The sequence below is a fragment of the Fusarium vanettenii genome (assembly GCF_000151355.1).
Source record: "Fusarium vanettenii 77-13-4 chromosome 6 genomic scaffold NECHAsca_20_chr6_4_0, whole genome shotgun sequence".
Classification (NCBI taxonomy): Eukaryota; Fungi; Ascomycota; class Sordariomycetes; order Hypocreales; family Nectriaceae; genus Fusarium; species Fusarium vanettenii.
This window is the reverse complement of record NW_003315865.1, coordinates 1,900-24,990: the sequence shown is the minus strand read 5'-3', so window position 1 is coordinate 24,990 and position 23,091 is coordinate 1,900. Positions and strand designations below refer to the sequence as shown.

Genomic DNA, 23,091 nt, shown 5'->3' with positions numbered 1-23,091 from the left:
GACGAGTGGCTGGTCCCTGAGCTCGCTACGCAACGACGTCATCTGAACTGTGGGGTTCTTGCAACATTGCACAGAAGCTCGCGATAAGGAAGTTAAAGGTAACGACCAACCATCGGGTACCTTGACGTGAGAATTTGCTTGCTTGCTTGGAAGATATCAGTTTCTTGTACAGTTTACGACATCTCTTGGAACCAACCGTGCCACGCTCAGCCTCGAAAAGCCCAACCCTCCCTCCCTCCTTGGACATTTCCACTCGAGCTCCCATTTCCTGACATTGCATGCAACGAACTCGGATACTTTGGCTATAACAGTCCGGCTTTGGCTGTGGGACATGCCACACGCCTGTCAGGATGTCTGAGTATGGTGTCCCGGACTCGCTCAGCTCAGGGCCCTCAGATGCTCTGCCGGCCGTCAGCGACGCGAGCGGTGACGCGCCCGTTTTCCCTTTGCTCCAGAACAATGGCGCCGGAAGCCCTTTATCCTCGGAGGCACCCGGCGGCCCAAACCAGGTCGGGGAAGACGACAACGATGACGAACCTGCGGTAGCGAAGCCCTTCATGCGGACGACGAGCCCCGACCCTTCTGCACGAGCAGTTCCTGATACCTTTGACGACCGAGTGCCCGACCGACTGATATACAAGATGCACAAGTTTAGTCTGTACGAGACGGCGAGTCGGTATTATATCGTTGGGGTCGATGTCAGCGAGAAGCGGTACAGGATTCTTAAGATCGACCGAACGACCGAGGGTGCGGAGCTGAACATGACGGACGACAAGATTGTATACAGTCTCAAGGAGATGAATCAACTGTTGGACACCATCGACGACGGAAACCGAGGGACAGGTGGAATCAAGCTACGCTGCACTACATGGGGGCTACTGGGCTTCATAAAATTCACCGGGCCATATTACATGCTCCTCATCACCAAGAAGAGCACCGTCGCCATGGTGGGAGGACACTACATATACCAGATCGAGGGCACAGAACTAGTTCCCCTAACGCCAGCCAAGTTCAAGCCAGACACGCGCAACACTGAGGAGCAGCGATTTCTCGGCATTCTAAACAATCTCGATTTGACCAGATCCTTCTACTACAGTTACTCCTACGATGTCACGCGCACTCTACAGCACAATGTCATTCGGGAGCGCGAAGCCCTGGCTCAGGGCATCTTACCGCCATCGGATGAGGATTTCAACTCGATGTTTGTGTGGAATGACTACCTATTGCAACCAGCTGTCAAGGCTCTACGGGATCCTTATGACTGGTGTCGGCCGATTATCCACGGATATATCGACCAGGCTGGTGAGTGTGCCATGGAGTGCAAGATGGTCATTGTAAAAGAAGGGCTTACTGATAGTTGGCGATAGCTTTGTCCATATATGGACGTACTGCTCACATCACAGTCATAGCAAGACGGTCACGATACTTTGCCGGTGCTAGATTCCTAAAACGAGGAGCTAATGATCTTGTATGTGACCCCTTCCCTATAGCATCAAGCCTGAGGCAATCGGTCGACGATATGCTCACCACATTATCTAGGGATACGTCGCCAACGACGTTGAGACGGAGCAAATTGTTGCTGAGTCACTGACGACGTCCTTTCACGCACCTGGTCCCCAGCTATACTGCAGCCCACAGTATACCTCCTATGTCCAGCATAGAGGAAGCATTCCACTCTACTGGACCCAAGATAATACTGGCGTCACACCCAAACCCCCGATCGAGCTCAACTTAGTTGACCCTTTCTACGGAGCGGCTGCCCTGCATTTTGATAACCTCTTCGAGCGTTATGGCGCACCAATCTATGTTGTGAACCTGATCAAGGCCAAGGAACGTCAGCCCCGTGAGTCCAAACTACTGGAAGAGTACACGCACGCCATCGACTATCTGAACCAGTTCCTACCCGAGGGGAAGAAAATCATTCACAAGGCGTGGGACATGAGCCGGGCTTCAAAAGTGCGTGGCGGTGATGTGATCGGTAATCTCGAACTCATCGCCGAGTCGGTGGTCACTACGACGGGCTTTTTCCAAAACGGTGACGGCATCACGAGCCCTATGACGGCACAGAACGGTGTTGCCAGGACCAATTGCATTGACTGCTTGGATCGTACAAACGCAGCACAATTCGTCATCGGCAAGCGGGCGTTAGGCCATCAGCTACATGCATTGGGCATCCTGGAAAATACTGCGGTCGAATACGACACAGATGCGGTGAATCTTTTCACACACATGTGGCATGACCATGGTGACACCATCGCCGTTCAGTACGGTGGTTCGCAACTTGTCAACACCATGGAGACATATCGCAAGATCAACCAGTGGACGAGTCACTCACGAGACATGATTGAGAGCTTCAAGCGCTATTACAACAATTCTTTCCTTGATAGTCAGCGCCAAGAGGCTTATAATCTGTTCCTCGGTAACTACATCTTCACCCAGGGTCAACCGATGCTATGGGACTTGGCCACCGATTATTACCTCCACCATGCCGATCCGAGAGACTGGTCTCTTAGGATGAGGCATGACTACATCAACTGGTTCACCCCAGCACACCTTGAAGAGAGGAAGGTCCCGCCATATGTGCGCAAGCGGGACATTGCTCGCACTCATCCCGTCGAATTCTTTGATGATTATTGGCTCGAGTACTATAGACCCTCAACCCTCTCATCCTTCCCCAAGATGTTTGCCTACAAGATGAATTCGACCATCAAGTATATTCCCCTCAAGTCGACGCAGGATGGCCGATACGATCTCAGTCCCTTCCGAGTCCGCACAGAGGGTGATGTTGACCACGCCGACAAGAAGAAACACAAGAAGGAGGCGAGCAAAGGCAGCGTGCCAGCTCAGATTCCAGGAGACACTAGGGGGGCAGTTAAGAACGGTGCCCCTGAACCAGCTCCAGGCCAGTCGCCAGCAAAGGTCATCTCCCTCCAACGTTGGTTGGGGCCAGCTCAGGACAAGACTGCTTACCAGAATGGCATACGACTGGATACGACACAACCCTTGCAAAGACCTGATTCGCCTACAAAGACGAAGCAAACAGCTTTGGAGAAGTCCAAGGCTGCACAGTGGACTTTCACCAAGGCTGTGCACGACTCTCTGAATCCATCCGTGGCGGAACAAGAATATGAGGACTACGAGAGGTACATCAAGCACCCACAAAATCTTCCTCTTGTTGTCTCCAGCGACACTCCCGTCGATGTTGATTCATCCGAGTATCAAGAATATGTCAGTGGGGGCTGGCAAGATGAGGGTCTCATGGTCAAAGGGACTGAGGAAGAAATTGATGTCTATGCTGAGTTGCTCAAGGTGGGTGAGAACCCACTCACGGTGACTGAAGAAGATGGCCCAAAGAAGAGATACAAGGCTTATAGGAAATGGCTGCGTGGGAAATCCTTCTTCAAGCAGCAACCCCTGGACTAGACGTACAAACACCTCAGTCGCTAAGCCAAGGCCGGGGTAAACAATCCTGCCAGCCGAGGCTCCTTTTCCAACACTTCACCGAGCCGGGCAGGACACTTGGAATTGTCCTCAGCCCAGAGAGTTTGTAGGATCTTGGAGGTGTGTATCAACTCTTGAGACAGGACTTCAGCATCGGCTTCAGAGACTTGTGTTGAGCTACTCTCGCTCTCCTCAGTGACGTTCAGCCAGCACAAGGAAAGGATTTGGATAATCTGCTCAGCGTGCTCAGTTTGTTGAATTCGAGGCCAGCAATTGGCAATAATGGCGTTTAATGCTTGTATCGCAGCGACAACAGTGGGAGGATGCGCGGTCGCGAAAGGATCTGTCATGATCGACGAGATCATTGAAAGGAGGTGCTTTGTTTAAGTTAGTGCGATCCGGTGGCGTTTTCTTGATCTTGTACAGGCGCCTTACCTTTAGGTGTTTGATTGAATAGATACCCAAGCAATTGACTACAGACGCTGTTTTCTGCATCAGAACTTGAACAATCCGTGAGTATTGAGAGGCATGGAAGTGTCCGGCGAAGATGCCATTTCTGAGGGCTTTGTCGAGTAGTCGACGACGTTCAGGGTTTTCAAACCCCTCTGAAGACTTGGCCAGTGTGGTGAGTACATCGTAGGCCGGGCTGAGGACTGCTGTGGACTGCTCTTCGGGTGTGACACTAGGGAGGTAAAGAAGCATCGGGAATGTGGCATCCTCAAAAACTCGGCCGATTCCTGTATTCTGAAGCACTTGGCCTGGGCATTTGGCCACGAAAGAAGCCAGAATCTCTAGCCCTCTTGACTTGACATCTATCGACTCGTTCTCTACGAGGGCTAGAAGGACGGGTGTGAACAATGGCCAGTGTTGTTGAATGAGAGCAGGCTGACAACCCCAAGTATCAGTAAGAGCCAACTAAGAGATGTAGAAACAGACTAACCGTAGACATATTCACAGCCCATTGTATCGCAGTCTCGGCCCACGGTGCCTCGTCTTTCCATGTTGGGACTTCTTCAAACATTCGAGATCGATCTCCGGCTGTGGAGTACTGGGACGGCCGCCCTGAAGCCGTGATCCTGGAAGAGTGTCTCGAAAATAGAGGCCTCAAGGTCTTCTGAAGGACTGGCCCGACGATGAAATCCGACAATTCCTCCTCCGTCAGTTGTCGGGCAAGAAGTTCTGTCGCAGTAGTTGCAGAGATCAATGTAGTCCAAGAATCTCGGGCATCTGTGACGCGGATGAGTTTGAGGCGAGTATCTTGGTCCAAAACAAAAGAGCATTTTGATGAGAGAACACTCAAGCAAGCTAAACTTGCTTCCATAAGAAGGGCAGAGTCTTCGATGTGGGATTAGCGACCAACAAAATGAGGTGTGAACACTCGGGCCGATGGACATACCTGTGCCGTTCTTCGCTGATAGCACCTTGCTGTTGATAGCTTCGACAAGCCTCTCGATTTGTCCATCTTGCAGATCACAAGTTTCCTTCGCTGATAGATGGCCAGCCGCACGTAGGATTGCTCCGTGAAGATCCTATATCGCCATCGTATTAGCAATGGAGCATCCTCAAAAGCTGAGCCTGGCGCTTGTAGAGAGTATCAAACAAAGGTATACGCACCGATGCGTCCTCGCAAGCATTTAATCGGTCAATAGAGTCTTCCAAAGTCCCATTATCTAAAACACCTGAGCGAGGTGCAGCGAATGATTAGCTCTACTGTGCTCCTCAGGTTTCCACTCGGAGCCTAGAGAGGCTTACCCGAGAGTGCATTGAGACGTTCAATGTTTGCAGGGCCTATTAGGCCATCCAGAACGCTGAAGGCGAGATCGAGGGGAGGGTCAGACATTTTCAAAAGCTTGGAAGAATTAAGATTAGGGGAATGGCGTGGAGGTTTTGTTGGTGGTATAATAATTGCCCAAAGGTCCAAGTTAGAAGCTTGGTCGTGAATTCCATCGATATTTCTGGAGATGGAAGCACAGTGTAAAGTCCGAGTCCCAGAAACAGTATGTGATTCACACAACCACGTTCGAAACAGAACATTCCTAAATACGGCTTCGCATACTTGACTTGCGTTTCGACTCATGAAACCATAGGATAATTGTGTCACCACTCCAGTCCTCGGCTTAAAATGTAGAGACGGACGACGATCGGTTCTGCACCGTGAACAAGCAATCGGATTCTACACAACGCTATGCACCCTCAATATGGAATATGTATCGGTGGATCCGTCTCTAACATTGAGAGAAGAGGTATTTGTAGCATTTTGGATAAGAGTTATGCTACTATTTCTACCGTATCCCCAACTCCTCGCGCCTCTTCCGCACTTCTTCAATAGCACCAGCTGGGTCAGTCTCGCCGGGATGACGGAGCTGCCATGCGACGCAAATGTCAAGGGCTTGCCCAGTCCATTTCCCTGGCTTGGTCCCTAGAGCTTTAGCCAGCTGGCGCCCGTCTAGGAGACGCTTTAGCGATGGAGCATCGCAGACATCCAGCTTGGCTAGATGGTCGAGGAAGGCTACCCAGCCCGCGACGAGCTCTTCTTGTTCTAACCACGTTAGCACCTGTCGTACTGAGCAGGTTATTCAACACCTTGCTTGTGACTTACTCTGAGACTTCTCTTGGCTCCATTCTGGAAGAGTTTCTAAGGCCTCGACCAGCAGGGCATTCAACACCTGTAGCCTCCACGAGCCTGCTGGAGTATCCCATTTTCGAATAGCCATGCCAAATCGATCGCGCTCTTGGATGAACGACTCTCCATCGTAAACACCTCTCTTCAATTTCATGATCTCCTCGCGGTGTCGATGTGAGGCTGCAATGATGTCTGACAACTTATTTGGGGCTTTGAAGCCTTCACGGGCGACCACTGCTACAAGTGGGAGGGAATTTGCTTTCTTTCGGAAATTCGGGGGCTCTTCGACCGTCATCCAGGGGCAGATAGCAGCGAGATTCCAGGCAGTATAGGTAGCGTCGTCGGTTTGGACCAGTTGACTAGCAATGGAGGATGGACTTTGGTCTTGCAGCAAGTCTTGAAGGCAGCTGTAGGCAACTCTCCACCGGGAGTCATCCGGTACAGGAAGATCCTCTCGGGTGGGGTCTGTGAAGATGGCAGGGAAGAGCTGCAGCTCATCAATGAACTCGAGGCTTTGATAAGGATGGGCGCCTATTAATGTGTCAGTTGGAGTCACAGACCGACCCAATCAGGGCTTGAGTGTTGTCGAACCTTTCAACATCTTTTCCAGCTCCACGCCAACTCGTTCTCGGCTGATCTTGAGGCGTAGTGCTTCAAGAACCTTGGGATTCGCCATGAACTTTCTTGTGTCGGGGTCAATTGTGAACTGAAGTCGGCTGGCGAAACGGACAAGACGTAGGACCCGTAGAGGATCATCCATGAAGGTTTGGAAAGGTTCGAGGGGAGTCTTTATGATCTTGGAATCCATATCTGATAGTCCACCCGTGAAATCCTCAATGCGATCGTCATGTAGGTTGTAGAATAGAGCGTTCACCGTGGCATCGCGGCGGCGAGCATCCTCTTCAGCAGTACCAAACTCCATCTGGGGATTGCGGCTGTCCTCGGTGTACGTCTCCTTGCGAAGGTTGACAAAGTCGAGATCAAGACCAAAAATCTTGACCATTGCTGTCTCCAAGTGCTTGGACTTCTCAGGGTTGCGAGCAACGTTGTGCAAGCTGCCAATGTCGTCGGGACCAATACCGTGCTTGGCGATGGCGTCTGGCTGTTCGCAGTAGTCGCACATATGCTGAGCAAACGGAACACCTGTCATGGCATTGATAGCAACATCAATATCGTGACTCTGGATGTTGAGGAGCTTGTCGCGGACCCAACCACCAGCCCACCGAAGGACAATAGGCTCAGGCGCGGTGCCGGCCTCGTCTATTGACTTGGCGACATCGAGAAGAAGGCGACGGAGTTGCTGTTCCCGAGGAGTAAGCTGAATTGTAGTTGTAGCCATGGCGGGGCTTGAGGCTCGGATGGATGGCCGAGTTGGAGATGAGGACGAAGCGGTTGAGAGTGCTGCTATTTTATAGCTCGAGGGTGAATGCTTGTCCTTGAGGAATGAGTCAAGCTTCCTCTTCATGGCAGAACCCGGAACAGCCAGGCGCCTGAGCATAGAACAGGGTCAAATCAGCAGGATTCTCAGCCACACATGCGGCAGCCTGAGTAATTCTCTTGTGGATAACTTGTCTATGCCGTTGAGATGAAGGATCTTGACAACTTGTTCGGAGTAGGACTTACCCCTCTACCCTGCTCAGTAAGACGCGCAATGGAAAATGCACAGGAAATATTTGAGGAGTGGCCTATGATTAGCATATGCCTCTATCCTCTTGAAAGAATGGCGATGCCGAACAGCGATCTTTTGGTGTTTCTCAAACAAGCGTCCAATGTGCTCAGGCAAAGCAGGCCAGGTTGCCTTGGTGCTGATTGGCCAAGAGAGCTTTACCCACACAGTGTGAGTCAGATTCACCGGATGACTAAGTTCCCGTCAAGGGTCAAGGTGTTGTGTGCTCCACGGAAGGTTTGAGCTAAGGTACTTGCCAACGGCAGCGAATCACGACTCGCTTCAAGAATGCGAGTCCTTCAACCCATTACTCTTTCGGTGCTTAACCAGCCCTTCGTTAGACAGCTTTGACCAATAAGCCATGGGATACTCGGTCTGGATGTGCCGGACCTTGGACCGTGGACTAGGGGAACGACACTAGGGCGAGAGCAAGAATCGAGTGAGTAAATGATCTCGACCGGGCTGAGTACGATGCCCCGGCAGTTTCCTAGATCTGCCAAGGAAAGCTTAAACGGGAAGCTTGACCTTCTGAAGAGACGCCGGGAGATGTACGCCATCACTCAGCCACATCTTACGTCGATTGTTGATGACCTCACCTTGTTCCCCTAAGCCCCTCTTCCCGTTATGCCTTCCGGTATCTGCAACACTTACTGCCATCACAACTTTGTAGCCATTGCCGCACGCTCAGACGAATATGCGAAGCTTGATTGCCCAATTCTCAACGGGCTGCTGTTGTGATTGTCAATAAGCTGGTAGAGAGCTGAGTTGCTAGTGGTGTCTCCTACCAAGGCAGCTGTCCAATCGCCGTCTGAAGAGGGTCACCACTTCCTACGAGAACGTCCCATTCCGCAGCCATCCGTTACTTGAGCTCGTGGGCAACTTGTCTGACAGTTCTGCTGCCCGGCTGCCCCGTCAAATGGCCGTTTGAGGAGCAAGCGAGATATGGTCACGGTACCTCTGTTTAGCTTGCCCCTTTGTCCTTGTAGCGTTACACGGCCACCACCATCTTGCTGCCTCGCCATCATCAAGGGCCCCTCACCCAATCGCTGAGCTCCCTCGTAGTTGGAGGTTGCTGATCTTTCACCAATTCGTACCTGTAGGTGTACAGGAGATTAGATAGCGGCAACCTCTTCACCTTGATGCTTGTCCATTCACCACAAGTCTTCTCTGTATCGTGACCATCACCGTGACGTCAATGGCCACGGTGATCCGGACTCTGCGCCACGCCCGCCTGCCCCCTTGCGTTCGGTTGGCTGTTTCCGTATCTCGACGAACCAAGGACCGATCCAATTCCATTGCAAGTCACAATCTGGTTAATCTTTGATGAAGCGAGGACATGGTAGACGTACAGGCTTTGCGGGGTAAACCCTCCGTCTTTCCCTCCCCGTGAAGCATATAAACACCCGGACATCGAACACCCCAGACCTCCTTTCTGACTGTATTACTCTGGTCAGCTAAGAGAGCCTACAACAGAACACAAACCACTCCTAATATCAATTCTGAAATCACACAACCTACACGTCATTGATCGAACTCCAACCAGTTGAATCATGGAGCAACCCATCAACAACCCGCAGGGCACTGAACAGCCTGTCGTAGACCAGTCCCCCGTCGTTGGTTCCTCCCCACAGGATCGCCGGGCGAGCGATGCACAAGACCGCCGGATGAGTGACGAATGGGGTCAGAATCACTTGTCACACTGCCTTGAGGCACCAATTGTCCTCCAATGCTGATATCGAATACAGACGCTTCAAAGGTCCCCCCTAGCCGCTTCCAAAAACGAAAGGGCTCCATCTATGCCACGCCGGGATCCCGCGATGGCCACGTCGACAGGAACTACGCCGACAAGTACTGGTCCAAGATGACCGAAAAGAACTGGGTTGGTAAATGAGCATAATCTTTTGAGAAGGAACTGCGCCTTTGGGCGATATATATTGGATGTATAACAAAGAAATGTTGGGATGAAGAAGTGAAAGGAACAAGTCGTTGAGAAACCATCTGTACATTAAACCTATTGCGACCTACCCAAACCAGAAAACCTTCCGAAATCGCCGTATCAATCATCAAGACCGTCAATCTCGATCGCGTCAGGGTTCGAGGTAACGGCTGCCGGCACCGGTTTACCCCCTGTTGGGCCCGTGCTTGCTGCCACGAATCCTTGTGGTGCCCTTGACTGTCTCTCCAGTGCTGCCATTGCGTCCACAACTTCAGCATCTTCTGCAGCACCGGGCCGGCGTTGGCTACGTGCCAATGCTTGTGATGCGATGAAATTGACATCCGTGTTGTACTGGGCCTGCACACTTCGCTTGATCCGCAACATCTCTTTGAAAGTGTCCTCGTTGCCGTGCTGGACTTCGAATTGCTCCCATTTCGTCCAGAAGTCGGGGTTGGTTCGGGGGTCGCAGAACTGGGAAGCATGTCCGTAGATTGCGCGGGCTCGGTCGATTTCACCCAGCCTCTTCTCCATGTCTGCAAACTTGAGGCACATGTCCTTGGCTTCGACATCAGGAAGAGCTGCAATGGCCCTCTCATAAATTGGCCTGGTCGATGTAAGGCCAAAGTTGGATGCGGATTTCGTGATGTAAAAGTTGAACATGTCGGCACGGTCCTCGTCTGCAACCGCTCGGGTGGCTCGCTCGTAAATGCGCATGGCGTGTCGAGCTAGTCCACGTTCCTCTTCGAGATTACCATACATCAGATAAATGGTTTTCGCGAACTTGGGAGGGCAGTCTTCGACAGCCTGCTCAAAGAGATCGCGCAGTCGTTCGATCCCAATCTTCCGGTCAACAGCCTTGGTTAGATATAAGTTCCAGAGCTCAAAGGCAACGGGATAGCTGAAGAGATCCAGGCCTCGTTCGTAGATCTTGAACGACTCCTCATAATACTTGTGTTCTTCCAGCAGGTTGGCGTAGTTGACCACGGTCTGAGGGGTTGCAATGCGAAGCTCGAATATTCGTTCGTACACCTTCTTGGTCTCCTCCAGGGTCGAGACGCTCTCCACGAGATCGACATAGAAGCTCCAGAGCTTCCAGCTCTTGTGAACTCTTTGCTGTGGCGATAGGGTTTCATCGAAGTAGTCGACGGTAGATCGTTTGGGCGCCTGTACGGCCTTGGCCATGATTCGGACGGCATCATCAAAGTTTTCGTTCCGCAACTCCATCTCTGCCCACTCAATCCACATGTCAGCGAGCTCAGCCACGGACTTGAAGGGGACCTTGACAGCCTTCTCCATGATGATGCGAGCATTTCGCAAATCACCACCACGCTCGTAAAACTTGGCGTAGTTGGCCCAGAGTTGATGAAAGGCACCAACAGCCCGTTTTGGCTGAATGGCCGCAATCGCATCGGTATAAGTCTGCGCAACTTCTTTCTTGTTGTCACCCCAAAGAGCCACCCTCTTCTCCCATTCGGGTACACTGTTAGGGTTTTGTCTCAAAAGGACATCGTTGAGAAGAAAAGGTCGGCGATCCATGAGTTGTTCAAAACGCATCATTCTGATATCCAACTCGAAATCCGCATTCTCGTCCTCGATACCTTGTTCAGCCCGTGAAGATGCCACTTCCATGAGAGCGCCGATGATGGACTCTTCGAACTCGGTATAGGCCTCGAAGATGAGGGTGAAATCTCGGACGGTCATGACGGTGGTAATGCCCTCTTCGAACACATCGCGGGCTCGCTCAAAGCTTCCTCGTCGGATCCAGTAGGTTGCTAACCCTGACCAGAGCTTTCCTCTTTGGTCGGCAAATCGAGTGATGCCACTTCTAATGATGCGTTCGGCGTCGATCCCCGTCTCGTACCCAGTCTCGATTTCAGCTGCGTGTTCGACGAGTAGGTCAACCATCTCGCTCCAGAGTTCGTAATGGCCCTTCCCATGTTTGCTGTTGAAACGAGTGTTGTTGAGAATGTCGATGAATTTCAGGGCAGCCTCAGTATAAAGGCCTGTCTGCACAAGAAGCTCGATGAAGTCCTCGGCATCCTCGGGATGAACTTGCATATACCGTCGCCAGATCTTTACGGCCGTTGTTCCCGCGGCGGAGTTGGCGAAAGGCCGATAGACAGCCCAGATGCGGTTATGTTGAGTGATCGGAAGGGCTCTTAGGGCGCGATCGAAGGTTCGTCGGGTCAAGGTCACGAGCGGCTGCTTGGTCAGGAACCTCAGATACATTTCCCATATCCTCGGCATCTTGTTGAGTAGGATCAGAGCTCTTTCGAAGAGGGCGTTGACCTTGCGGTACTCGGCGGCGAAGATCGCTGGGTTTAGTTTGGCCACATGCTTTACTCGGAATACAAGATACTAATTCATGTTAGCTGAGCCATGAACCGCAAAGACCAGGCAAGAATACTGGGGTGAAGACATACTAGCTTCCAGAGCTTGTAAGATCGAGGCAGCTGGGCGCATGCCCGCTCCATCACGTATGCTTGCTCAACCACAGTGCCATGGCGGGCCTTGAATTCAATGTATGCTAGCCAAGGCTTAACACTAGCGGGGTTACGAAGGATATCTTGCTCGTAGACGGAATCTTCGTTGGACTGATTGCAGAAAGCGTTAGTTTCGGCTTGATTGAGGACACGCGTTGGGGACGGGCGTACCACAAGGTGCAGTTGCGGCTGCCTGCGCGCCCCAATCGGGGTTGCGACAATAGGGGCCATGATGGTCGAAATGGCCGTTTAAGCAAGAAAGGTGACGGACAGGATTTCGCGAAGAGAGCGGGCGGGAGATATCAATGTGAGCCGTACATCGTCGAGGCCAGTCGAGAAGGTGAAAGAGGGTCTGCCTGAACGCAGCAACGCAGCAACTTTTACGCTCCTCAAAAGCCGATCCGTGACCGAGTGATCGGTATCGTGACCGTCCCGGTCGTCGTCGACGCTTCGAATGCAGCGCGATCCAACGGAGCGGAGGCGAATGATGTCGACAGACGCTCGTGAGGCTTGGTCGCGTAACTTTTGTTGTATTTTTCCTTTGGGCTCGCGCTGGTCAGCGGCGGACAAAACGGGCGGGTCCAGCGGCCTCTGACAGAGCTCCACCAAGGGTGCTGCAGAGTGGAGGTTGCCCGCTTACAGCGATATGTGTTGGCTGTTTGTGTGCTGGTACCAGCTGCCCAGCAACTGCGCCCGACCGCACCTTGGCAGGGTGGCAGGTAAGGTAAGCTACCTACCGGCTTACCAGTTGACGTTAGTGCACGTGTGACGAAGGGACCTCGATACAACTTGAAGCTCCGCCAACCTCAACCAATTTAACATTCTGGACAGAATCTGCTCCGAACACACCTATAATCGTTGTTCAAGATGTCGGGAGCTGCAGTGAGTCATCAAAATTGGGTTGTTACCATGGAGATGGAAATACTGATGACCTTAGGATCGCGAGGCCGTCTTCCCAACCCGGCAGTCGCTGGGTATCATGAAGGCGAAGCTCAAGGGGGCGGAGACCGGGCACAGTTTGTTGAAGAGGAAGAGTGAAGCTCTTACCAAGTATGAATTGTCCCAAAGACTATGCGATTTCAATAGCTGACCGAGTACTTCTATCTAGGCGATTCCGAGGTCCGTTATCCCATTCCGCGCCCTGTCCGCCGTTCGAAACCATCATCGCATGCTGATACCATAGTACTACAGAGATCACGAGACGAATCGATGAGGCCAAGCGGAAGATGGGTCGAGTGATGCAAATTGCGGCCTTCTCCTTGGCGGAGGTGACCTACGCTGTAGGCGGCGACATTGGATACCAAGTGCAAGAATCCGCCAAGTCGGCTCGATTCCGCGTCCGCACCAAGCAAGACAATGTTTCCGGTGTCTTGCTGCCAGCTTTTGAGAGCTATCAAACCGAAGGCAATAACGATTTTGGCCTGACGGGTCTGGGCAAGGGAGGACAACAAGTTCAGCGATGCAGAGAGACTTATGCGCGAGCCGTGGAAGCTCTCGTTGAACTTGCTAGCTTGCAGACGGCTTTCGTCATCCTCGACGAGGTTATCAAGGTCGTCAACCGACGTGGTCAGTCACTTGGACTCCCATCCCCTGTCCTAGTACTGACTGAGATCTCCAGTGAACGCTATTGAGCACGTCATTATCCCACGAACCGAGAACACGATCAAGTATATCAACTCCGAGCTGGATGAGCTGGATCGTGAGGAGTTCTACAGACTCAAGAAGGCAAGTTTACTTGTTCGCCAGCGAAGACGTATCTAACCAAACTCGTACTAGGTTGCGAACAAGAAGCAACGCGACACTGCCGCTGCCGATGCCGAGCTGAAGGCAAGGCGTGCTGCGCAGGCCGCAGCGCAAGGCGGCGAGCAGCCTCAGAAGGAAGAATCAGCGCCAGCTGATATTCTTGGCGCTGAAGATGACGAAGATGTCATCTTCTAAGCATTCGGTGAGAGGACAGTCACCAATCACCACAGGGCCGATAGGGGAACAGATGGCAGGATTAACTACGTGACCTGAAGATAAGCGAACGGCGAACCTTCATTGGGGCTCGCGATGAGGGAGGAAGGACGTGTGAATTATGACATTAGGAGTCGATAGGATATTATTATTGTTACAAGCCACCTCACTGGCGCTGGTATGTGACCTTGATAGGCTTTTCTCCAAGGCTCATGCCTGCGGTGTTCTCCTTTGCGGTAATGGCACCTTGCTCTGCCTCGTACTCGACGAAAGCAATACCCCGACGACCAGGCACCAGTCTGACCTCGCGGAAACCCTCGAAGCGTCCGAAAACGCCGGTCAGAGCCTCGATGTCGTAGTCCTCGGGAAGATTCTGAACGAACAGAATCTTGTTGGGAGGGAGGAACTCGTCCAGGACACCGCCTGCTGCTGCAGCGCTTGTTGACTTGAGACCTGATGGCCTGGCTGTCTTTGCTGGTCGGCTGTCTGGTGCTGCACCCGGGCCTCGCTTGTTGAGCTGCCTCTGCTCTTCCGCAGCCTCGAGGGCCTTGCGCTTGTCTAGGGTCGCAAGTTAGTAGCTGGTCCATTAAACGCCGATGAGTTGATGTCGCATACCCTTTTCTGCCTGTCTGTGTCTCTTGTGAGATTCAAATTCTTCCTGGCTGCAGTTCATCTCGACAGTCTTGTCGCTTCTGCTGCGCGCCAATGCGACCTTCATCGGCTTGCCGAAGAGCTCAAACCCATCAACTTCCTCGATAGCGCTTCGTGCGCTTTCGGCATCGTCGAAGACGACAAAAGCCTGACCCTTGGCCTTCAGGTTCTTCTTGGCCACGACATCGACGACGTTGCCGAACTCAGAGAATACTGTCCTCAAGGCTTCCGTCAAACTCTCGAGCTTGACGCGCTCTTCCAGGTTCTGTACGTAGACACTATAGATCAGTCAGCAAATGATCTTCACGTAGCGTGTCGGGTGTGCAATGACACGCACGTGGAGATGGAGGTTTCTGAAGTCATCTTGGATGCGCTGTAGAAACAAGTGAGCGCTGTCGCATTGGATGTGAAGAGCAGCAGAAGGTGAAGTGAAAGCCACCAAGGCCCACTTTGTGCGACCAGGCAGGCAAAGCGCGTTTATGTACTTAGGCGCTATGTATGCTCTTAACGGGTGGCCATGGACCTTGTTCGGCCATTCTGGGACGCCATCGTTGTTAAACCTCATCCTCTCCTGGTGAAACTTGGCAAAAGTTCGTAGAGGCCTTCTCCCAGAGAAACACTGTTGGCATTCGACCTTGATCTGTTGATGTCATAGGTATGCAGAGTCTCATGAACATGAACGCGGCTCTTTATCCTCTTCCCGTCCCTCGGCGCATCCACTGTGAAACGCGTCTACTGTAAAACAGTACTACCCTTCAGACGAACAATGCTCCCGGGTACTGGAGAAAGGAGCACTCCTCTGAGGGCTTGGGCTTGCCACTTCTGGCTCAAGCGCATTGCGAATAGGGTAGCAAGCCAACCTCCAACCTCGCTGTTTGGCGCTCAAAGGTCATCTTTCTCGCTTCTTGAGCATTTCATTGGAGATCACCTTCATCTCACCAACCTTTCTCGCCTCATTTCCAGGACCGAAATGCTCTATTGTCCGACAAGGCGCCGATTTGCCCACTTGGAGTTTCGGTCTGTACAAGATCCGAGCTGTCGATCGCAGGTTTGCTCGATCTCTTGGCCTGGGCCGATGTGAACAGGTCGTCATGGTAGGCATGGATCTTCATGTGAGCTCCCTCTCGTGGTGATGGTCTGTTTATCTTGCGATAGTCCTATATCTGTCCTGCGACAATTCGGTGCTTCTCTGGTGATAATGTGTGAATTGCCATTCCAATGTTGTCCAGGGGTGGGATTTCCGTTAATGTGGGACTATATTCCGTCCAGCCGCCGGCTCCGAACGGGTCCAGGAACCCGGTGCTGGCGACCGACAGACCCGGTTTTCCGGAGCGAGTGGCTAACATGTACTCGATAGTTGTGCGCTTGGCTTATGATACTCTCAATCAGTACGGTTGATGACCTCGCGTGGGGCTGGGCAGACAGTTCTCGAGTGTCATCTCTCCGATATGACTTCCTTGCTGTGTTCCACCTCGGTACCAGTAGTTGGGAACTCTAGTCTCCTATGCCCCTTCCAAGCTCGCGTATACGGCACACCTTTGAGGGTAAGATAACCTGTCTCAACATCTTCCCGAGATACAAGGTGGGTCGAGGGCCCATTTTGAGCCTCTCGGCCAACCCTTCAGTTCTCCCACCCAGTGGTTTCGGAACCTGGGTTGTTAATTGTGAGCTTGTTCCAATACATGTCTTAGTTGTGCTCGAGGTTTTTGACGCCACGTCGTCAGTGTAGACTGCAGCGTGTTCAGTGCCGCGTTGAAGCTCAAGGCATTTCTAGACATTATCCTGATCATCAGGATCGGCGTTTGACAAGCGTCCCGAGTGAAACGGCTTTCTGCTTGATGTTGGCAAGGTTTCCACATGTCATTCTTGGCCATGGCAAAGTAGAGAAATAGAACGACTAGGGAGGTGAAGTCTCCCGTCAAGGACTGGCATGTGTTGCGTTATCTCGATCGTCGAATCGACGATTCAATCACGACAGAACTATGCCTTTGCATGGCGAGCCTGGATGAGTATTTAAATGTCATATGCTGGCCACTGTTCAATGTTAAATACTCCTATCAATACCGTTTTATGACAAGTCTCGACACATCTTGCCTAGAGATCTTGGAAACGACCTGTCAATGCCTACCATGATTCAACAACACCCCCCTCCGGGCATCTCGGCTCTCTTGATGGAGTTATATGACTTATCGCCAGCAGAAGTCAAGCAAAGCCGGCAGTTCCAGACCCTACAAAAGCCAGACTTGGACAAGGCCCGCCTCCTGGCCTCAATTCCTAGTACACCCAAACCGTCTATCCGACCCCTCCATCTTCTCTACCTCTTCTTGACCGAGATCCCTGGAGAGTGGCCGACGTTTGATCTCATCAAGTGTCATACGCGACTCTACAAACTTCTCCCTGAGGAGGTCAGGGCAAACGATAATGGCGACTCAGCTTGGCTAGTGGAGGCCACCAAAGAGCTTGTGAAGAAGTCGTACACTTCCTTTTCCCAGTTCATCGGATCTGGCAACGAACCTGCTCTGCGAGCTACAAATGCCGACAACTACATCACTTATCGAGGCCTGAACCATTTCGTCAACAACTTTCATCTGCCGATTGAACCGTCTAAGACAAAACCCGTTGTCGCCATTGCGCTCCCCAACGGTCCAATCCTTGCAGCCACTTGTATTGCAGTCACCACCTACTACACTGCAGCGCCCATCAACCCAGCAGCCGGCCCTGAGCAGTTCCAAGCAGACATTTTGCAATCCAGAGCGAAATGTATCCTGACCACAACCGATGACTACAAGAAGCTCTGCCTTGACGCCCAGTGGGTTGCGGAGAACAACATTCAGATCTTCATCGTGAACTGGACTCGGGGAGATGACATCTGTGTGACCACAGTGGGTGGAGCAGGTATCTCGACAAACGGCATCACGCCTGAACCCAACAAAGCAGACGACATAGGCCTGATTCTCTTCACAAGTGGGACATCGGGAACCAAGAAAGTTGTGCCCCTGACAACACATTCGATCATTGCTGGCATTGTCTTCGTGATGGAGTCATGGGGCCTAACTTCGCAGGACATCTGCCTCAACATGATGCCTCTATACCATGTGTAAGTAACTCTCAATGTCCATGAAAATGCCTGGTCCGCTAACATGAAATAGTGGTGGCCTGGTAAGAAACATCTTTGCGCCAATCTTCTCTGGTGGTTCGACAGTTTGTTGCTCTGCGTTTGACCCCAACCTCTTTTGGGATGTCGCAGAGGATATTCAGCCCACTTGGTACTACGCGTCACCATCAATGCACTCTGTCATCCTGGCCGAGGCAACGGTCCGGACCAAAGCCTTGGAGAACAGTCGCATTCGCCTGGCTTGCAATGCCGCGGGCGGTCTCCTGCCGTCTCTGGCCTGTCAGCTGCGCGATACCTTCAACTGCGTTGTACTTCCTAGTTATGGAATGACTGAGTAAGTACTGTGACTGAAGACGTGGCCAAATACTAACGGATGCAGGTGCATGCCCATCTCTACACCCCCTCTTGACTATCGCCTGGATCGCGAGGGCACATCTGGCATCAGTACTGGTCCAGACCTTGCGATTCTAGATTGGTCAGAGGTCGTGGTTTCTAATGGGTCAGTGGGAAGAATTTGTGTTCGTGGTGAGCCAGTCTTCCCCGGTTACCTGAAGCCAGACGGCACGTACGATAAGTCTCCCTTCAATAAGGACGGCTGGTTTGATACGGGTGACCTTGGATACATGGACAATGATGGCTATCTTTACATCACGGGCCGGAGTAAAGAGGTCATCAACCGCGGCGGAGAGTTGATCTCCCCGTTCGAGGTTGAGAATGCCATCATGTCGGCATCTCTGTCCAGCGACTCCCCGATCAGTGGAAGGGTCAGCCAGGCTTTGGCATTCTCGGCATGCCACGACGTCCTCCAGGAGGTTGTTGCAGTCGCCTTGGTGACGCCTCCTAATGTCCCGCGGGTTGATCTCAAGGCCCTACACGGCTCTTTGAAGTCGTCTCTCCAGCAAGCCAAATGGCCTGTTTTGATCACCTACATGGATGACCTTCCCAAGAAGAACAACAAGGTCCTCCGAATCAAGCTTGGACAGAGATTGGGGCTGCCTGATGTGAGCGATGACACTCCATACTTGGAACGGCATTGGCAAGCGATATGCCCACCCCCTGACACAGCTCTGTCTGTCTCAATCGAATGCTCTGCTTGTTTAGTCGATTACGCCAATCTGTCCAGGCAGATCCAGGGTCTTCTTCCTCAAAACACAGAGATTTTCTGTCGGCAGGACCCGAAGGATGGTGGACCTGAGGCCGTCTTAGCCCCAAGGCAAGCCGGTATCGACGTGATCGGGGCCGAACTGGTCAACGACATTCGGCGAGGTCTGAGCACCGCGATCGACAACTACATGATACCCAACCAAATACACACATTGGCTAGGCCATTCCCAAGAAGTGGCTCAGGCATTGTTGATATCGCTGAGCTGCACAAGGAGGTAGAGCGGTGCCTGAACGACTCCCTCAAGAAGTTGAGCGCGACCACAGAGGGACTGGTCACAAAAGCATTCGCAGAAACATTGTCGATTCCTTCAGGAGACATACCCCCCGATGTTGACTTCTTTAGTCTCGGGGGAGATTCCTTGGGAGCTGGCCGTCTCATGTCGGCGCTACGTGCCCAGTTCAACGTGCATCTGCCCATCAGTCTCGTATTCAACGAGGGAACTGTTATGGCCATTGCGACACACATCGACAAAGTTTCGAGCTCGAGTGAATCCGATGACGAAAAGGCGGATAACACGGCAGGCTGCACCAAGACCTGCAGCTCCACCAACCCTTTTCTGATGTTTGTGCAGTTGATCCCTCTGATGGTCATCTACCCCCTGAGGCGAGCCTTCCAATGGACTGTCTTTATGGTGGCTCTGGCATACAGCCAGATGCTCCCTACGAACGACTCGATCCCTGGAAGACTCTTGAATTTGATTATCTCAATCTTCATCTCGCGAATTGTTGTTCGCTGTGTCGCGCCCTTCGTCGGTATAGCTGCGAAATGGCTCATCATCGGTCGCTATCGGGAAGGTCTCTATCCCATGTGGGGAGTCTATCATACCAGGTGGTGGATGGTTCAGAAGATCACCAGTATTTGCGGCAAAGGCATCTTTAGTACGACTGAAACCACGGCGCGTATGTACTACCGACTCATGGGAGCCAAGATTGGAAAGAATGCCAAGCTCACTGGAGCCGCTCTTGGAGAATGGGATCTTCTCGATATCGGGGACAACACTATCCTTTCGAGGTGTGTCTGCCGCCCATTCGCAGCGGAAGGCAACACAAGCATGTACCTGGGCCGTATCAAGATTGGAGCGGGCTGCTCGGTCGGTGTTTCTTCAATCATAGCACCAGGATCCGAGTTGCCGCCCAACACTTGTCTCGGCTTCAACTCGTCCAGCTGGGAGATGGAGGATGCGGACGAAGCATACCGCGACCAGTTGCCGGGCCAAGCCCGGAAACCTCACTGGCTACTGCAATGCCTTTTCACGATGCCTCTCAAGCTTGTCGCATGGTTCTTGACTCTCCTTCCCTGGATCGCTGGTCTGATTGGCATGGTCATACAAAAACCTTCGGAGAGTGATTCGCCACTACGAGGCATCATCGACTGGTTTGCCGAACCGGAGCGAGTAGGATACCACTACCTTGCACTTGTCCTGAAAGCCCTTTTCGGACCATTCTTCCTTTTTGGGTTCACAGTCATTGTGAAGGGAATTCTCGACGCAGTGTTTGGCAAGATTGGTTCAGATACTGCCCAACCCCAAGGCGCCGTCACTACTTGGAGAGCGAACCTCACTAAAGCTCTTTGCCCTGTTCCTCGACTCCACGATGTAACCTCTATGTTCGGGCAACATTACGAGGCAACATCCGTGGCCTTGAGAATGTTGGGGGCAAAGGTCGGCGAGCGCGTGTACTGGCCGGGAACTGGCCCCAGCATCGGTGACTACCACCTGTTGGAAGTTGGAAACGATGTCGTGTTTGGCTCCCGAGCTCACCTGGTGACTTCTGACGGCCTCGGATCCGAGAAGATCGCGATCAAAGACCGCGCCATGATTGCCGATCGGGTTTGTCTTTTGCCTGGCGTTGAGGTTGGGGAGCGAGTGACCATGGGATCTGGCGCCTTGACACAACGAGGCAAGAGTTATTCTCCAGGAGGGACATACGTTGGTTCCAAAGCAGGCGACGCTGTTTGCTTGTCGACAGGTCGCGATGTCAAGGAGAAGGGGAACCCTCGAGTCCGCATCCAGCACATGAGTAGTGACGAAACTTTGACCGGGCCTCGGCGTCAGACAGGGAAGTCGAACGTACGCACCCATATCTCGCATATGAGCAGCGACGATACCCTGGCAGAGTCGGGCAAGGGCCCGAAGAAGGCAAACTATCACGTCTCGGCCGACCCCTTCATGACATCCGAGAGCGAGACGGACGATAGCTCCGACGATGACGCCCCCAAGCAGGACCTATCGCCATTTGGGCGCGCCTTTTATCTCGGTCTCGCTCCGTACCATGTCCTTGGATCCTTTGCGATCTTCTGTTACTCGGCATTCCTCACCGTCTTCACTGCTTTCTATTGGAACATTCCCAGCATATCATCTGTTCAGGTTGTGGACCTGGTCGTCAAACGGTATCTTCGAGAAGGCTTGAGTGTGTGGTATGATCTGGCAGCGGTCTTCATTCTGACCTTGATCATGATTGCTATCTTGACCACTTTTCAAGCTGTTTTCGCCCTCGCCATTGTCATTTGTTCCAAGTGGTCTTTGCTAGGCCGACGCATGCCTGGAAATTACGATTGGGATAAGTCCTCATACTGCCAGCGTTGGCAAGTCTTCCTGGGCATTGAGCGGATCCGGCGACAATGCTACCAGGGCAACGGTGTCTTGGGCCTTCTCACAGGAACCAGCTGGATCGTGTTCTACTTCAGAGCTCTGGGTGCCGATATTGGAAAGGATTGTGCCCTGTTCGCAAACGGAACGCCTAGCCTGATGTTTACCGAGCCAGACTTGATCACCCTAGGTAATAGGGTTGCCGTCGATGATGCGAGCGTTGTTGGGCACATCAATACGCGTGGGAAATTCGACTTGAACAGGCTTGAGATTGGGGATGGATGTGTGCTGCGAACAGGTAGCAGGCTGCTGAGCGGCGCGCAGATGAAGAAGGAGAGTTGCTTATTGGAGCACACACTTGTGATGGGTGGTGATGTTGTTGAAGCAAAGTGGACTATGCAGGGTTGGCCCGCTGAGCGGTTTACGCAGGAACGAGTTAAGGAGTAGTTTGAGATACGGAAGTTACTGGTTAGGTAGGTAGGCAGGTAGGTCACTTTTTGATTTGGGGGACAATCTAGATAGTAATAAGAAATTATCAGGCATGAAATTGCATGTATACTAAGCTCATGCTATGTGTACCTAACCACACGAAAGGAAACTGCCACGTGTGCCAACTCGCAATGAGGATTGAACAACCCCATTTCTATCTTCTTCATAGCGAACCACTCTTAAGACACTATATGCAAGACGTGAAAAGCTCAAAGGCAGTGTGACAACATGGCCCTGTAAATCAGCTCCCAACTATGATCAAGCACCTTTATAGGGCACTTCGCGTATAGGATAATTTGTCAGTTTGCCGCTGAGACGCAAATAGCTATGCTAAGTACTACCGACAGAAAGCCTACAGTAGACAGTAGCAGTCCTGCTCGCGTGGAGGAAGTCGGCACATTTCTTAACGCCAGCTAAGACGGGTTTATGCTCAGCTGTAATCCTAGTCGCGGCTAGTTGTCGACGCATAATAGATATAACCTTTAAAGTATCTACTATCGCTATTAGCGCCTTAAGTTAAAGCATAAGAGTAAGGTAAAATTATAATATTATATATACCTTGATAATATAATAGTTCTTATACCTTAGTTATAATTATTTTTACTTATAAAGGAGGCTACTAGTTTAAGCTTAGCTAGAGAATTCTTTTTCTTACCTTATATAACCTTAATAAAAAAAGTTATATAAGCTAGGGATTAAACTTATAACTTATATATTAACTAAGGCCTTTAGCTACTATATTATTAGCTATTAATTTATTAATATCCCTATTAAAATTATTATTAAAATTTTAACTATTATTATAAGAGGCTACTTAGCTAATTACTTACCCTATAGCTAATAAACTTAATACCTAGCTATAACCCTATAAGAGAATTATAAGAAGGTAAGTTATATATAAGGTTATATAAGCCTTAAAAAGCCTTATAAATAAAGGTATAATATAATTAAATATATTATATTATAATTAATTAATCTT

The 23,091-nt window shown here is 51.5% G+C and overlaps 8 protein-coding genes across 8 annotated transcripts; 4 read left to right on the top strand and 4 right to left on the bottom strand.

Moving 5' to 3' along the window:
• Positions 1 to 350: 350 nt before the first annotated feature.
• Positions 351 to 3,423, top strand: NECHADRAFT_42947 (uncharacterized protein; the record flags this gene model as incomplete). The annotated part of the gene is made up of 3 exons (XM_003044978.1): positions 351 to 1,302; positions 1,368 to 1,468; positions 1,540 to 3,423. The coding sequence occupies 3 exons, from the start codon at positions 351 to 353 to the stop codon at positions 3,421 to 3,423; spliced, it is 2,937 nt and encodes a 978-aa protein (XP_003045024.1).
• Positions 3,424 to 3,687: 264 nt separating this feature from the next.
• Positions 3,688 to 4,970, bottom strand: NECHADRAFT_43650 (uncharacterized protein; the record flags this gene model as incomplete). Its single annotated transcript, XM_003044581.1, has 3 exons — positions 3,688 to 4,326; positions 4,382 to 4,776; positions 4,838 to 4,970. Coding segments are annotated over 3 exons (1,167 nt in total), but the record flags the coding sequence as incomplete, so codon positions are not given.
• A 753-nt stretch (positions 4,971 to 5,723) lies between these two features.
• NECHADRAFT_94217 (uncharacterized protein) lies at positions 5,724 to 7,529 on the bottom strand (the record flags this gene model as incomplete). Its single annotated transcript, XM_003044580.1, has 3 exons — positions 5,724 to 6,004; positions 6,041 to 6,595; positions 6,656 to 7,529. 3 exons carry the CDS (start codon positions 7,527 to 7,529, stop codon positions 5,724 to 5,726), a joined length of 1,710 nt encoding a protein of 569 aa, XP_003044626.1.
• Positions 7,530 to 9,280: 1,751 nt separating this feature from the next.
• Positions 9,281 to 9,621, top strand: NECHADRAFT_43505 (uncharacterized protein; the record flags this gene model as incomplete). The annotated part of the gene is made up of 2 exons (XM_003044977.1): positions 9,281 to 9,410; positions 9,476 to 9,621. The coding sequence occupies 2 exons, from the start codon at positions 9,281 to 9,283 to the stop codon at positions 9,619 to 9,621; spliced, it is 276 nt and encodes a 91-aa protein (XP_003045023.1).
• A 165-nt stretch (positions 9,622 to 9,786) lies between these two features.
• Positions 9,787 to 12,380, bottom strand: NECHADRAFT_43758 (uncharacterized protein; the record flags this gene model as incomplete). Its single annotated transcript, XM_003044579.1, has 3 exons — positions 9,787 to 12,024; positions 12,090 to 12,260; positions 12,321 to 12,380. The coding sequence occupies 3 exons, from the start codon at positions 12,378 to 12,380 to the stop codon at positions 9,787 to 9,789; spliced, it is 2,469 nt and encodes an 822-aa protein (XP_003044625.1).
• Positions 12,381 to 13,016: 636 nt separating this feature from the next.
• Positions 13,017 to 14,087, top strand: NECHADRAFT_94214 (uncharacterized protein; the record flags this gene model as incomplete). Its single annotated transcript, XM_003044976.1, has 6 exons — positions 13,017 to 13,031; positions 13,087 to 13,199; positions 13,258 to 13,268; positions 13,341 to 13,715; positions 13,768 to 13,886; positions 13,926 to 14,087. 6 exons carry the CDS (start codon positions 13,017 to 13,019, stop codon positions 14,085 to 14,087), a joined length of 795 nt encoding a protein of 264 aa, XP_003045022.1.
• A 117-nt stretch (positions 14,088 to 14,204) lies between these two features.
• On the bottom strand, positions 14,205 to 15,119 carry NECHADRAFT_100804 (uncharacterized protein; the record flags this gene model as incomplete). Its single annotated transcript, XM_003044578.1, has 3 exons — positions 14,205 to 14,663; positions 14,721 to 15,034; positions 15,094 to 15,119. The coding sequence occupies 3 exons, from the start codon at positions 15,117 to 15,119 to the stop codon at positions 14,272 to 14,274; spliced, it is 732 nt and encodes a 243-aa protein (XP_003044624.1). The 3' UTR covers positions 14,205 to 14,271.
• Positions 15,120 to 16,885: 1,766 nt separating this feature from the next.
• On the top strand, positions 16,886 to 22,070 carry NECHADRAFT_43049 (uncharacterized protein; the record flags this gene model as incomplete). Its single annotated transcript, XM_003044975.1, has 4 exons — positions 16,886 to 17,853; positions 17,906 to 18,205; positions 18,251 to 21,097; positions 21,233 to 22,070. 4 exons carry the CDS (start codon positions 16,886 to 16,888, stop codon positions 22,068 to 22,070), a joined length of 4,953 nt encoding a protein of 1,650 aa, XP_003045021.1.
• Between the last annotated feature and the right edge of the window lie 1,021 nt (positions 22,071 to 23,091).